Source organism: Silurus aristotelis, assembly GCF_946808225.1.
Source record: "Silurus aristotelis genome assembly, chromosome: 18".
Taxonomy (NCBI): domain Eukaryota; kingdom Metazoa; phylum Chordata; class Actinopteri; order Siluriformes; family Siluridae; genus Silurus; species Silurus aristotelis.
The window spans coordinates 22,901,127-22,916,195 of NC_139591.1; the positions used below are offsets into that span (position 1 = coordinate 22,901,127).

Below are 15,069 nucleotides of genomic sequence, written 5' to 3' on the forward strand. Positions count from 1 at the left end.
TGCTATTTTGGACAATCGAAAATATAACAATAACACTGTTCTGTTTACTACATAATTCCATGAGCATTCTTTTGTAGTTCGGATGTCTTTAGTATCAATGTACAATGTTGTAAAAAAAAAATATTAAATGTTAATATATTACCTTTTTTTTTTTACTATAATATAAAATAATGATACTAATATTTTAAATATAGGAACGCTATACATCCCATTTTAAATGCTGCAGTTGTAAAGCAACATTTAACGAGGACCCAAAAGCTTTTTCAACACAAGTTTGTATACTGCAGCTTTAAAATATGATGCGATGTACAGTAAAAGTCTCCAAAAAGTGAGGAAATGACTGTGGATATTGTGACCTTTTAGTTTTTGGAGCAACAAATAAAATTTCATACTGCAGCTTAAAAAACTTAGTGTGAGATTTGGTATTAATAATAATAATCTGTAATGATGTAATAATAATATAAATGAAAGAAAATATAATCATTAAAATAATGTAAACGTCTTTTTAGCTAACGCAAAAAAAACCTAGTTCACAACTAAAGTGAAAATTGAAATGTTTTTTGTTGTCAGTATTTTGATGTTGAATATAAAGAAACTAAACACTTGATGATCTTAAGTTTAAACCGTGACGAGATTATAGATGTTCTAGTCATTACTATAGCTTTTAGAAAAAGACTACAGCTGGTCTCATGTCTCCTAGACCATGTGTGTGTATGAGTAGGAGGAAGCTGGTAAGAAGTGTGATATTGTGGTCATGCAGGGAGTGCATTTGGTTTAATGTTTAAGCCATTTTGGGGGGGGTTTTGCAGCTCACCCTCTTGGCCATGCCCATGCTGTGTGCGTGGGAGAGAGAGAGAGGGTGTGTGTGTGTGTGTGTGTGTGGTTACTGTGTTTCTAAAAAAAAACTGCATTCCTCTGCATGCCCCATCACACACTCCTACATCATGTCTAGGTTTACACTGTCCATGTGAAGATGTTATGCTCCTGTTGTTGTTGTTACTATCTGCATCCCACATTCACAATGTAATTGAACGTGTGTGTGTGTGTGTGTGTGTGTGTGTGTGTGTGTGTGTGTGTGTGTGTGTGTGTGTGTGTGTTTGTGTGTGTGTACTCCAGCGTGCAGCCTCAGAAGACACCCTCCATGATGAAGCCTTTACTGAAGAGAACAGACTGAAATATTCTCTTCTCTTTTCTCAGTGAGGAATAAATAAACCATATAAACTCGATACTCTGATCTTCTGTGCTGATATTGTTGTTTACTGTAGTTGGTGAAATCTCGACTAAAGACGTTCTGTTTCACACTTCGCACTAGATCTCGTTCATTTTCAACAAAAGCTAACGACTTGATGTGAATGATGCTGATTGTTGCCTAGTAATTGTGGGTGTGTCCAGCAGACGACAATGTTGAAAATGATGAAAATGTGAAGTAAACTGGTGCAACAACAACAAATGGGGTAACAACGTTTGCGCTCATTCAAAACATCCTGTGATTTGTTGTTAAAATTGGAATACTTGTTGTGTCATTTGCTAATTAAGGTTCCTATGGCAACCAGTTTTAAAAATGCGTGCTTGCGACTTTGTAGTACAGCGATAAAATTATCAAGAGAAAGGATGTTTAAAACTGCGACAAACATTTTTACAGCTAAAGTCTGTCTGTCTGTCTGTCTGTCTGTCTGTCTGTCTGTCTGTCTGTCTGTCTGCCAGCCAGCCAGCCAGCCAGCCAGCCAATCAATCACACTGTACTGTAGGATACTTCATTCTGATTGGTCAGACATTTTTTATTCTTTTCCAATAGCAGCATCTCTGACCGTAAAGCAGGTTTCTATTCAAATTCTCAGTCCTATACATTAGTCTTTTCTATAGTAACGGCTAATTCTCAGGGATGAAGTGGTGAAGTTTCCTGGAAAGAGATGTTTATCCAACATTAGCATGTAAGGAGTCTCCAGTGTCAGAGGTAAAGCCATGACTTTCTTCTCGATGTCTTCAGGGCAGAGGAGTTTATGCTTTTTCAGTTTCTTCGTAACTTGACAAAATAGCTTTTATAGACTCCGGGCGAGCAGAAAGTAGAAAATGAGAATGAGTTGTACTTCACTTAAACAGGTTGCCAGGTCACTAGGGTTGAAACAGAATAAAACATGAGCAGTAATAGGAAGATAAACATCTCCAGATAGAAACCATAACTTTGCGTCATCACACTGTTCTGTTTTTCTTTTTAGTGTTCTTTAACTAACCCCATCACCATCATCATCATCATCATCATCACACTCAGATGTGCTGCTCCAAACTTTACTTAGTGACTGTCCTTGAGTCAGAGTACAACAGAATCACTGAAACAGAGTGTAATGTGGCCCAAATAAGTACATTTACATCATCAGAGTCAGTAAATATGAATCATTTACACCTCCTTTACTTCACCTTTTAATTCAGTGGAGGTTAAAAAAGCAGAAGAGTTAAACTCAGGTCTGACTCAGGGGTAGAAACGACTTTCCTGCTGGAGCCTGAATCCCATATAAGGAAACTTTTTTCCTTCTGTTGGAAGTTCTTGCCCCCTTCCTTGAAAAAGGTTGCCAAATTGTATGTTATAACACAGCACGTGCTACTGAGGAGTCATTATACAGATGTTGTACCCAGGTCAAAAAATGGTACAGAAAATGTACTGTTTATAGTGAGATTTTATTTATTTATTTAGCTTTAGACATTTTTCTACAATGTAAAATATGAATAAAGAAAAACGTTGAAAAGCCAAAAACGTACAGTCTTTCTTTCTTTCTTTCTTTCTTTCTTTCTTTCTTTCTTTCTTTCTTTCTTTTTTTCTTTCTTTTTCTGGTGTTTTTTGTATTTATTTAATTGTTTTAATATATAATACTTGACTCCTTGTGATTTTTCTATTGACCCTTTATTTGTATTTGATTTGTTTGTATGTTTATGTATTTGTTTGTTATTATTGTAATACCTATCACAGAATAAAACGGACCATTATGATCAAATGATTATTAAAACCTACTGAATCGGATTGGGTGTCATTGTTGTTTTCAATTGTAATTTTTTTTTTATTGTTTTATTACTATTATTCAGTTTTATTTAACCCAAACTATTTATTTCTCATCCGCTCAATCAAAAAATATAGCAGGAGAATTGGAGTTTCAAAAGAAGGTGTTAATTCCTTTGAGCTGGCAACACGAACAGTAAGTCGGCGATTGGTCGAATTCACCCACCCTCATGAATTATTCATCAGGCTTCTGGGGTAGGAAAGTGAGCGGCGGGACACCGGAGAGAGTCGCAACATCAGCATGGAGCTGTGGACGCGCGCGCTGCTGCTGCTGTTACACAGTGAGTGTGTGTGTGTGTCTGTCTAAATTGCTTAATTGAGTTTAGACTGTCTAGAAATTGACACGCCTCCTAGCAAACAATTAACAATATAAATAAATGAATATTCTGTGTAGTTCCCGGATGCCAGTTTACATTTTAAATCCCAATTTTTATTTCTGATTTATTTATCTGTTATTAAAATATGAAGGAATTTGGGGACACGCCCTAAACTTAAAGGACTAGTTAGTTTTTCACTTAGTTTTCACTTAATTAGTTTCAATTTCACCCAAAAAGAGCTTTTAAATGAGTGATGATCAGGGATTGGTTGTTGGCTAAATGCTGAGCACTGATTGGTAGTTGGGAACAATGGTAATCAGTAATTGTTAAAGAAAATGCTGATAATTGATTAAATGTTGATAATGATTTTCATTGATTGGATGTTAGGGGGGAAATGGTGATGTCTGATTGGTTGTTGAGAAGAATGGTGATCAATGATTGGTTGTTGAAGTGTGCTTAGTGATTGGTTATTCAGATGACTGTGGTTTGCTCTTTGGGCACTATAGTGGTTGGTAATTGGGGGAAAACAGTGATCAGTAATTGGATAATGATAAGAATGATCTGTTCATTAATATAAAGATAATTACAATTGAGGAAACACTTAATCACAACCTGGAATAAAGGTTTTTTTATTCCTTAATTATTACCTCACAGTTCACTAGTTTTGTCAACAAACATACAATAATATAGGGGGTGTAAACTTATGCACACAGCTGTATCATGTCCTGGTGACTGAATGCAGTGTCCAAAGATCTGCACTGCTACAGTGATTTCACAGGCTTAATGGCCATAAAGCAACCATTGAACTGGAACCTTATTGGAACTGAATGAGCAGAATTAAAAAGTTTGACTGCTGTCTGTCTGTCTTTCTGTCTGTCTGTCTGTCTGTCTTTCTGTCTTTCTCTTTTTGACCCTCTGCCTGACCCTTCCATTACATTCTGCCTCTCAAATCCCAAGTTTAATCTCAGCTGTCTTTCCTTTAAACCCCTCTGCACTACTTCTCTCTTTCTCTCTTCCATTCTTACCCCCCCTTTATCTCTATTTCTATCTCTCTCTAACTCTTCCCATCATTCTTTCTGTCTCTTTGACCCTCTGCCTGACCCTTCAATTGCACTCCCTCCCTCATATCCCGAGTTTAATCTCATCTTTGTCTTTTCTCCAAAGCCCTGCTGCACCACTTTTCTCTCTCTCTCTCTTTCTCTCTCTCTCTCTCTCTCTCTCTCTCTCTCTCTCTCTCTCTCTCTCTCTCTCTCTCTCTCTCTCTCTCTCTCTATTTATCTATCTTTTTTACTTGCTATATTACTTTCTCTCTCCAAGTATATTTATGTACTGGTGATGCATATCTGTCCCAGGCCCCAAGTTGTGGTCTTCGACGACTTATCGAGTGGATGCACACGTCATCTCAGAGCTGCTTTCTTTTCTTTTCCTTCCTGCTGCTTCTCTCTATTTATGTCTTTGGTGTTATTGCCTTGTTGTGTTGTCGGGAAAAAAACTCGTTTACAGTCTTTCTCACACACAGCTGAGACAGTGAACATGACAAGTGTCTGCTGAGACAGAGATATTTCGAATGATCTACAGTACATCTCTATGTTTTAGTTTTTGTCCTGTTAGTGCTGCTGAGCTCGTTCAGCGCAGACCGTTTACTGGGTCTATTACCGAAACATTTGACCCCGAAGGGACTAAACCTGGTGCGTGTCAGTATGTAAATGCGAATGATTATTTTCTCCCTGGATGTGGTTGAAGATAGTTTAAATGTTTATATTAGTCTCAACAAATTTCCCGTTACGACGGAAGAGGAATTTGAGAGGATGTACATATACACAATTTTCTGAGCATTTGTCTAATTTGGTAAACGACTGCATTGCGCGGCTGAATATTTAGACGTGTTGAGGAAACAGCGTGCAGATCAGACCGATCTCTGGTTTTAAGTCAGTTGGCCCTGCTATGGTTTCATGGGTTGTGCAACAAAGCAGCCTTTTATGAAACTGAGATAAATTGACTGCTTCAGAGCCTGGAGTTTCCAATGTAGTGTTCAGACGTCTTAGTCGCTGCAGGCACACGAGACTACTGGCCTGAGGAAACATCTAATAACAAAATACATTGCCATTCTTCCCAGGAAAGAAATCATTCTAGTTTTTACTAAAATTTTTCAGTAGGGTTGAGGTCAGAGCTCTATCCTATTAATTGGTTTATCCCATTAAGTCCCATTAAATGATCCCTTCGAGTGATACGTTTGTAAATTCATATTTTATCACTTTTTTGTCTCTGCGTTGGGACAATGTCCACTATTAATTGAACGTGAGCGCCCTTTTAAGAATTTAATCTCCCTCTCCCTGTGCATCCCTCAGAAGCCCTTATGCTTGGAGTCTTATCCTGACGTAAAAGAAAATACAGCTGTAAACAAGAAATGTTTTCTTTATCATCCAGTTGCAACACAACCCCCATCCCCATGTTTTGAGTGTAAAAGTTTTTTTTTGCTTTGGGTGGTTGAACTTTTCTCAAGTTATTTCTGTATACTCGACATAGTTTTACTCGGTGTGTTGATCTGCTGAGGACAGGATAAAACCTGTCGACCTCAGCGTGTTCCTGGATGTCTGGGAATGTTTCCTGTAATCTTTGCGTTGTGTTAAAGCTCAGGGAGTGGAATTGTATTGAAGCTATTATTGGGATGATATTTTTATTTTCCCTCCCAAATGAATAGGATCAGCCGGGACATGTTTGGCGTCTGACTTGCTTTAGTTTTGCAGTAACAAGCAATAGAAGTGAGATTTTCTTTTTTAATCAAAGGCTTTGAGGACTGTAGTGTCAAACAAAAGAACAGGAAGATGCCGTTTTTTACATGATTATCACTAGCATGAATTTTGTAATTGATACAAAATCAGCTAATTAGCTATGCATTTTGAACAACCCATTCCACCGTCTCCATTTGCTGTTACAGTAACCTCCACTCTTCTAGGAAGATGTTCCACTAGATTAATATCTATCGTCTGCTACACTGGCTCAGGACCACAGTTTGCATGAACAGTTGCAGTTTACTGAACAGTACACTTTGATAATGATGAAATTGTAATGAACATTAAGTCAACACTGTTGACATTAACTACAGTCCAAATCCAAATCCTCAAAGCTCCTGTTCTTACTTCGTAATCTCATGGATCTCCAGGCCGTTGATGTAAAACATCCCCAGCTGCACAGAGTCGCCTCCAATCGAAGAGAACATCATCCAGAGGCAGACCAGGACCAAGTGGGCAGATCCGAGGAAGGTGGCAGGAACAGTGGCCACTGGAACCTCAGGAGCATGTTTAACTCGACAGAGAGAGAGAGAGAGAGAGAGAGAGAGAGAGAGAGAGAGAGAGAGAGAGAGAGAGAGGTGACAGAAAGAAAAGGATATGGATTATTATGTATCTTTATTGTTGTATGAGAGTTAAAGTCACTGTGCAGTTTGGACTCCGGCAAGACTCGCTATGGCAGCATAAATCAAAGAGAGAACCAGAAGGTAACACAGACATGAAGATCTCTGGGATAAGAGACGACCTACCACACCACCATCAACAAACCTGAGTGAACGTGTGAGAGTGAGGAGACGACAGCATACAAATATCCCAGTTCACCAAACACTCGATATCCATGATCCCTCCAGATCTGCTCCTTTACCTCACAAACACCTACTGACTAAAGACTTGACTAAATAAATGTTTTCAGCCTTGAATTTGAACACTGAGACTGTGTCTCCATTCAGAGACCATCCAGAGATGCTACAAGTTCGGAGAGTTTACTTCTAGCTGCATGTGGTCCTAGTAAAAGTACTTCCATCTTATCTGAGTTGAGCAGAAGGAAATTATCAAGCACCCATTGTCTAATATACTTTACACACTTCTCAACATCTGGCTTTGCTGAAATATACAGCTGTGTATCATCAGCATAGAATTTGAATCTAATACCATGTTTATGTATAATTTTACCCAGAGGCAACAAATATAAAGAGAAAAGCAGTGGGCCTTAGACAGATCCTTGCGGAACACCAAACTTTACCTCAGAGAGTGTGGAGAACTCACCATTTACATCAACAAACTGATAGCGATCAGTCAGATAAGACCTGAGCCAGGAGAGAGCTCTTCCCTTTATTCCAAAACATTCTCTAATCCAGCAAGGAGGAGATTATGATCAATGGTGTCAAAAGCTGCACTGAGGTTGAGCAAAACAAGTAAAGAGACAAAACCCTTATCAGAGGCCAATAGCAGGTCATTTACTACTTTAGCTAGCGCCGTTTCTTTGCTATGATGAGACCGAAATCCTGACTGATACATTTTTATTTTTATTTTATTCCTAAGAATATTTGAGCAGAACTGCTGTGCTACAACCTTTTCTAAAATCTTGGAGATGAAGGGGCGGTTTGATACTGGCCTATAGTTTGACAGCTGACAGGTTCAAGGTCAGGTTTCTTAATTAGGGGGTTGATAACTGCCCGTTTGAAGGATTTAGGTACATAATCAGTGCTAATGGAGGAATATTATTTTTAGAACAGGTTCAATTACTTCTGGAAAAAGTAATGCCCGCCTGCACAGGTGCATTGCCATGCCTCAAGTTCAAGTTTGAATATTTGTAGAAATGAATTGTGGTCTGATATTTGGGTCAATCAGTTTAGTTCAATTATATTTGTAGAGACATGTTCTCTGATATGTTCATTCATTAATTTTCTATCATTGTTGAGGTAATTGTTCACTGATGGACACGAGTGCAGAACTGTCCATAGCAATTTTAGTCCTAAACCAATAATATTACTTACAGTCCAAATTTAACACCACTGTCCAGAGTGCAGGTCTCTAATACAGTCTTTATAAACACTAAAGAACCACGGAGTGTTTGTGTGTGTGTAGCTGTTGCATAAATGATCTATGAAATACCCGCATCTTGTAAAATGTGTCCTACTCGTTGTTCTCTGATTGCGGCCAGTCGTGGATGTGTTAAAATTTCCGGTCCTGGCCTGAACTTCCTGGTTTATCTTCTGAGTATCGTTTTAATTATTCACGTGAATGTAGAGACGTCTAGACAGCTGTGTTTGAAAAAAATGGTCACAGTGGGAGGAACTGGAATAAACAGTTCCATTTTTCTGCCTGATGTTTGTTCCTGACGAGATCTTAAGGAGATTGAGATGTTGGGTAATGGGTTGATGAGTTTGAGTGGACAGCTACAGAGCAACTCTGGATGAACTGTTCAGTAAACATGAGAGATGAAAAAATGGTGATGGTCCATAATAAGCATTTTATAGAACATGATAGGTTTCGAATTATTTACAACCTATAAAACAACAGGATTGTGTGAGTGTGTGAGTGTGTGAGTGTGTGAGTGTGTGAGTGTGTGAGTGTGTGTGTGTGTGAGTGTGTGTGTGTTCCATATTTTAAAAAGCAACCCTTAATAAAAAAAATAAAGCTTTTGTACCATTGTATTATATCATGTTTTTAATTCTTCCAGTGTGTGTGTGTGTGTGTCTGTGTGTGTGTGTCTGTGTGTGTGTGTCCGTGTGTGTATGTGTGTGTGTCCGTGTGTGTATGTGTGTGTGTCTACAGGTTTGTGGTTGTGTGGTGTCACATTACGTATGTGTGATTTTACGGTGTGGGTGTGTGTGTGTGTGTGTGTGAGAAAATTTGTGTCAGTTCCTTTTTGTGTGTGTGTGTGTGTGTGTGTGTGTGTGTGTGTGTGCACGATTGTAATGCTACTGAAGTGTTTACAGTGTGTGTACACATAAATAAAACATAATTTTTATTGTATTTTTCCCATTCATTTGGAATAAAATCGGTCAAGTGTAGTCTGACAGCAATCGCTTATGGTTAGAGAGAGTTTGTGTGTGTGTGTGTGTGTGTGTGTGTGTGTGTGCACTCTTGTGTACGCAATTGTTTGATGAGTCTTGTGTGCCTGTGTGTTTAGTGTAGCAGTGACTGTCTATGTATCTAGTGTAACTGTGTGTGTGTGTGCGTGTGTGCGTGCGTGTGTGCGTGTGTGTGTGTGTGTGTGTGTGTGTGTGTGCAGGTTGGTGTATTGAACACTCTCAGGGATTTAACGTGGGAACATCAGGAGCCAAAATTTTCTCTGGCCCAAAAGTCGACGAGTTTGGATACACGGTGCAGCAGTTCAGCACTGCCGAGGGAAAATGGTAAGACCTGTGTGTGTGTGTGTGTGTGTGTGTGTGTGTGTGTGTGTGTGTGTGTGTGTGTGTGTGTGTGTGTGTGTGTGTGTTCTATTAACAATTAAATTGCATATTTTCTAATACAGAAAGGAATGATCACACTTTCACTAAACAGTCATGAAAAAAAAAAAGTGGATATGCAAATTGGGGCTGCCTTCAAACCAGAAGCTCCACCCCTTGCTTGAAAATTCAGTCCTGCATTGTCTGCATTTGCAAATTAGCGTGCAACATATTTAAAATCTAACAATTTTCCAGGTAATAGATTAATTAGTTTTTACATGCAAGAAGCCACAGCCACTTTATTAGGACAGATTGATACAGAGACACACCTCCTTCACTCGAATTGACAGATAAGAAGCCATAACTCTGTACGTAGGATTAACAATAGGCCACATCGCATTTCTGCACAAAAACCTCATAGCACAAAATGATAAGAAAAAGTGTGATACTGCATGTCAGTACAATGCACTACTGGTATTTTCCTATTCCACACACACACACACACACACACACACACACACACACACACACACACACACACACACTTTTTAAAACGTTATAAATGCATTTCACAGCCTCTTTGTATGAGTTTGAACTTCACTCCAAAGCGTGCACCAGCACTTCTTCCTGCACTTCCTGTGCTGGGTTGCCCTGTCTGCAGGCTGCAGATCCCTATGGAGCACAATTTTTCTAGAACTTATCTCTGGAAAAATAGGTTCCTTCCTTTCATTTATTGCACAAACAAATGCGGCGACTCCGTGCCCTGGATATTTCATTGTTGCAGCGGATGCAGCAGCCAGAGTGTGGACAATATTCAGAACAATAATCACAACAATATTCAGGATACGGTTCCAGTGAAAATTCCCTTGTTCCTGTGGGGCGTTAAGGAAATCATCACGGAGCTTTGGATATCTCAGTGATAGTGTTCTGGGGAATGTAATCAGATTTTCCTGAAGTGAAAGTATTGCAGATGCAGGGTTCACTTTGCCTTTAGTCTTTTCTCACTCAAAAGAATGAATTCTTTCATGGAGGCTTCAAGGCAACGAGCAATAATAATATTAATAATACAAAAAAAAGTTTTAAAGTTGTTTATTTTTTTGTATTTAACTCACTGCCACATAGGCAACACCTCATTTAGTTTGATTGATCTCCACACCTACTTGTCTTTGCCATAGACCACGCCTTCTTAATGGGATTGACACATAAGCCACACCTATTTTAGTCTCAACTCCACCTTCTTTTTAAGCTTTATTTCTTTGATGAACCTCGTTATGTAACAGCGCACACGTAGAAAGTGGAATAATGCAAACTGACTGAAACAGAAACAAGCTGAAAGTATTTATCTTACGAGGTGGAAGCAAAAAGGTTTTTTGATATCTTTTGATATCACCTCATATTTATTTATATATTGACAAGTTTTCAGTTAGAAATTAATAATAAATTAAAACATAAAGTACCCTCTATATATAATACAAAGAAAATACAAAAGCACACGATACAAAAGAATGGACTAAAAAAAAAAAAAAAAAAACATTATTTTTAGCAATTATTAAAAAATTACTTGTGATTTTTTGCAGTTTTATTTTCAAAAATAAATAATATAAATAAAACAAGGGAGTCATTTTTGTTTAGTATTTTCTACATTATTACTTATTTCTCAGTCACCAAATAGAACTTCGAAGCTTAATTCTTACTGAAAAGAGTTTATTTACATTTGCAGCATTTATCAGACGGCCGTGTCCATAGCACACTTAAGATGAATCAGCCTACAGCTCTGTTGAGAGGTGGTTGGTTTTTTTTTTGTTTATTATTCACAGTCATCTGGAGACGGCTGGAGATTTTTTTTCTAAGCCCCCTGACTGGGCCTCAGGAAAATCCCTGACCGCTTCCTGGTAATGATGCAACAGTCCTGACTCTGACTGTTTATTAAGAAGAGTCATTTCCTGTGCCTTTATTGAATGGTGCTGATGTCATTTCATCCTGATTTCTGATGCACTGATGCACACATACCAACCTCCAAAAAACAAACACTTACACACCCACATACACACACACACACACACACACACACACACACACACACACACACACACACACACACAGACACATGTGGAGGCCCAGAGCAGGAACCAGGTTGTAGCTATAAAATACACCTTACACTCCTTAACAGAACATCAACGCTGATAAAGTTTCCTAGTGGACTTTGAACTGATAATATCTGTTATTACCTGATATGTTTCATAACCATCATGTTACACCCTTGTAAGAAGCGTATACACTCTATGAAAAAAAAGTATGTTGACACCTGGCCATATGATTGCTGTGTGCTTTTTGAAGTAGTGCCTTTACTTTTAAACGTATCGTATTTGACTAAAATGTGCTTCAGGTATTGATGTAGGTGAGTTGAAAAGGCCTAAAATGCAGTCAAGGTTCCACTTTGCTACAACATCCAACAGACGTCCTGTACAATTGAGTGCCTCCAACTTTGTGGTAACAGTTTGGAAAAGAAGCACATATGGCTGGAAAAGTGTGGTCAGGTGTCCCAATACTTTTGTCTGTATTGTGTATATTGATTTGATCTAAATCATGGTTAATTATGCTGAATACAAAAATCGGGAAAATTCAGTTTAAAAAAATTCAAGATTTCCTTTGAAATCCTGCTGAAAATTGAGATTAGAAAAAAGCAGGAAACTTTGATGTTCATTAGATGACTGAAGATTGTTGTTCTGTTAAACAATACAGTGATTGTTCTTGTATTATCTTATCAGCTATGGCCCTGAACAAGCAACTATTCCTGCTCATCAATAAGGGTTAGGGTTATGAGGCCATCTCCAACAATTTGATCCACAGATATACATTCTAAATCTAGTTTCTAGTTTTTCACGTGTCATTGCAAAGGTTCTATACTGCTAACTATCGGTTTACAACAAATCTAACCTTTTTGCTAATTTATCAGAAATCCTTTGAAATTCAGCATAAAAGGGAGATTTAAAACAAAAAAGTTCTAAGATTGTTATTCTCTTAGGCCAATCAGAGATCTTTACCAGGCTTAGCTCCACCCACATGCTTGTTTTCCTGACAGAAACGTGTACAGTCATAGGAAAAAGGAAGTCTCCCCTCCTCTTTTAGTTGTGTTTTAATTTTTAGGGCATTAATAATCGGAAAGTGTCCATTCTTTACTAAAAAGAATCTGACGCACTACTTAAATTGACCTCTAAATAAAAGAACAAAAGTTCTTACATTTATGGCATTTGAAAGACGTGGTTATGAAAAGCGATTTACAATTACACATGGTCTTCATGCACGCAGCCGTGGTTAATATAAACCCAACACAGCGCATCACAGTGCAGCATGATGGTGACGATGATCAGGTTCAAATTAATTCTCATAGTCTTATTTATTTCCATTAGTAAAAGCTCTATGCATCAAACTGGAACATCAGTGGGCCATGCAACAGAACCACGATCCCAAACACCTCTGATGGTCTGAATGAGGAAAAAACTAATCAAGGTGTAGGAAAGACCTCAACCCCACTGGCTGGTTTTAAAAAGAGCTGTGAATAAACAAATGACCTGAAACATCATCGTAATAGAGGAGAGTGTGACAGAACCTGAGAGATCCAAAAACTCCTACAGAAAACATTTACTTAAGGTTATAATTTAATGTTTTCCCACATGTTTTTTTTTATTTTTTATGTTTGTTTACTTTTTGACTCCACATGGAACTCTGTTTTTTGATTGTTTGCTGAGGAACAGACATCGTTCGAATTAAAGGAGGGTGTATTTTCTTTTTCCCTACGACTGTAGGAATAAAAATAAAATGAAACTTTTCTCCTTTACACATGAAGTCTGAAGACTCTGAACTTCCACAACTAGGCCATAACAGGGGTCTGTGTAATGTTGTGTGGGTGTGTCTGCAGTGCAGGGAGTAATCAAAGGAAGTGGAACACACACACACACACACACACACAAACACACATTCGGTATTGTTTGACTTAGTCAGCTTCATCACAGTTTCTAAATAAATGTGGGCAGTAATGTGTTTAGTGAATCATTAATGACCCAGAAAATGATCCAGTTTTGCAATGTCTATTCACACACACACACACACACACACACACACACACACACACACACACACACTTAATTTGATCTCCACCTGATATTATTATGGACTTGTGTGTTACTGTAAATCAATAATACTACACCTAGAGCTAAACGTAACCTTTATGTAAGAAGTCGAATGCAGCAACCAGTTTTCACTTTCACCCGCTTTTATTATCAACTTTCTATTTCATGTTACAGTGTTTTTAAACACATACACACACAAACACACACATACACCACAATTTGTTCACAGCTTCACACCAATGCCTTTTCTCCTCACATCACTCACTGCAAGCGAGCACACACTCATTATAAGAAATCCTATTTGATTCCTTCCCCTTGCTTCCTCTGGCTCCGCCCTCTATTCACAAATCGTGCCCTCAGCCACGCCTCCACTGCCACACTCACTATTGTTTGTTTCTGTGTTTATTTAAAGTTATTTATTTATTTATTTATTTAAAGTATTTTTATAGACTGGGATATTTTCAATGAACCTTGATGTTTGTTTGTTTACTTTTGTTTGTTGTTGTTTATTTATGTGTTTATTTAACTATTCATTCATTAAAACATGCGCATACGTTTACAGTCGGATCTTTGCGCTGTATTTTCAATAAACCTTCAGTTTTTTTGTTTGTTCGTTTGTTTGTTTATTGGTTTGACTAACAAACAGACACATTCGTATGCATTTCTGTTTATTTTTCAAAAAATGTAATGAAATATTCGATACAGTTCTGTTTGTTTGCTTGTTGCTTCCTTTTGTTTGTTTGTTTGTTTGTTTGTTTACTTGCTTCTTGTTTTGTTTGTTTGTTTAGATGTGTTAAAAGCTGCTTCGTTTCCATACAGGCAGCAGGCAAATTTTTCCACAAGCTCAAAGCTATCATTAAAGGAGCTTTAATTCGGTCCTTAAAAATGTTGCGTGCGTGCACACACACACACACACACACACACACACACACACACACACACACACACACACACACACACACACACACACACACACACACACACACAGATCATTACAGGTTGCAGGTGCTTTTATGCATTCCAATCCAGTGAAACCCTCTGAACACTATGTTCATGGTGTGTGTGTTTGTGTGTGTGTATATATATATGTGTGTGTGTGTGTGTGTGTGTGTGTGTGTGTGTGTGTGTGTGTGTGTGTGTGTGTATAATCACCAGTTTACAGTGTATCAATTATATTATAAGTGTATCAATTATTATGAATCTAGGAGGCACTTAATTTGAGGACATCAGCACAATCTCAGGGTAAAGTAACCGTCTCGCTAATGCCCTGAAGGTCCTCCTGAGTCAGAGGGACTTTTGATGATGATGATAATGGACATGCTAAAAATGAGAGAAGACATCATCTCAATTTCAAGCAACCTTTACCTCGAATGTTTCCTCCAACCCAAC

At 38.1% G+C, this 15,069-nt stretch overlaps 1 protein-coding gene across 1 annotated transcript in view; it reads left to right on the top strand.

The window, feature by feature from the left end:
• The first annotated feature begins 3,240 nt into the window (after positions 1-3,240).
• Positions 3,241-15,069, top strand: part of itga2.2 (integrin, alpha 2 (CD49B, alpha 2 subunit of VLA-2 receptor), tandem duplicate 2) — a 33,677-nt gene continuing 21,848 nt past the window's right edge. Inside the window, exons 1-2 of the mRNA XM_083568681.1 lie at positions 3,241-3,330; positions 9,394-9,517. Of these exons, the coding sequence (XP_083424807.1) occupies positions 3,291-3,330; positions 9,394-9,517 (164 nt within the window). The 5' untranslated portion in view covers positions 3,241-3,290. The remainder of the gene's footprint in view (positions 3,331-9,393; positions 9,518-15,069) is intronic.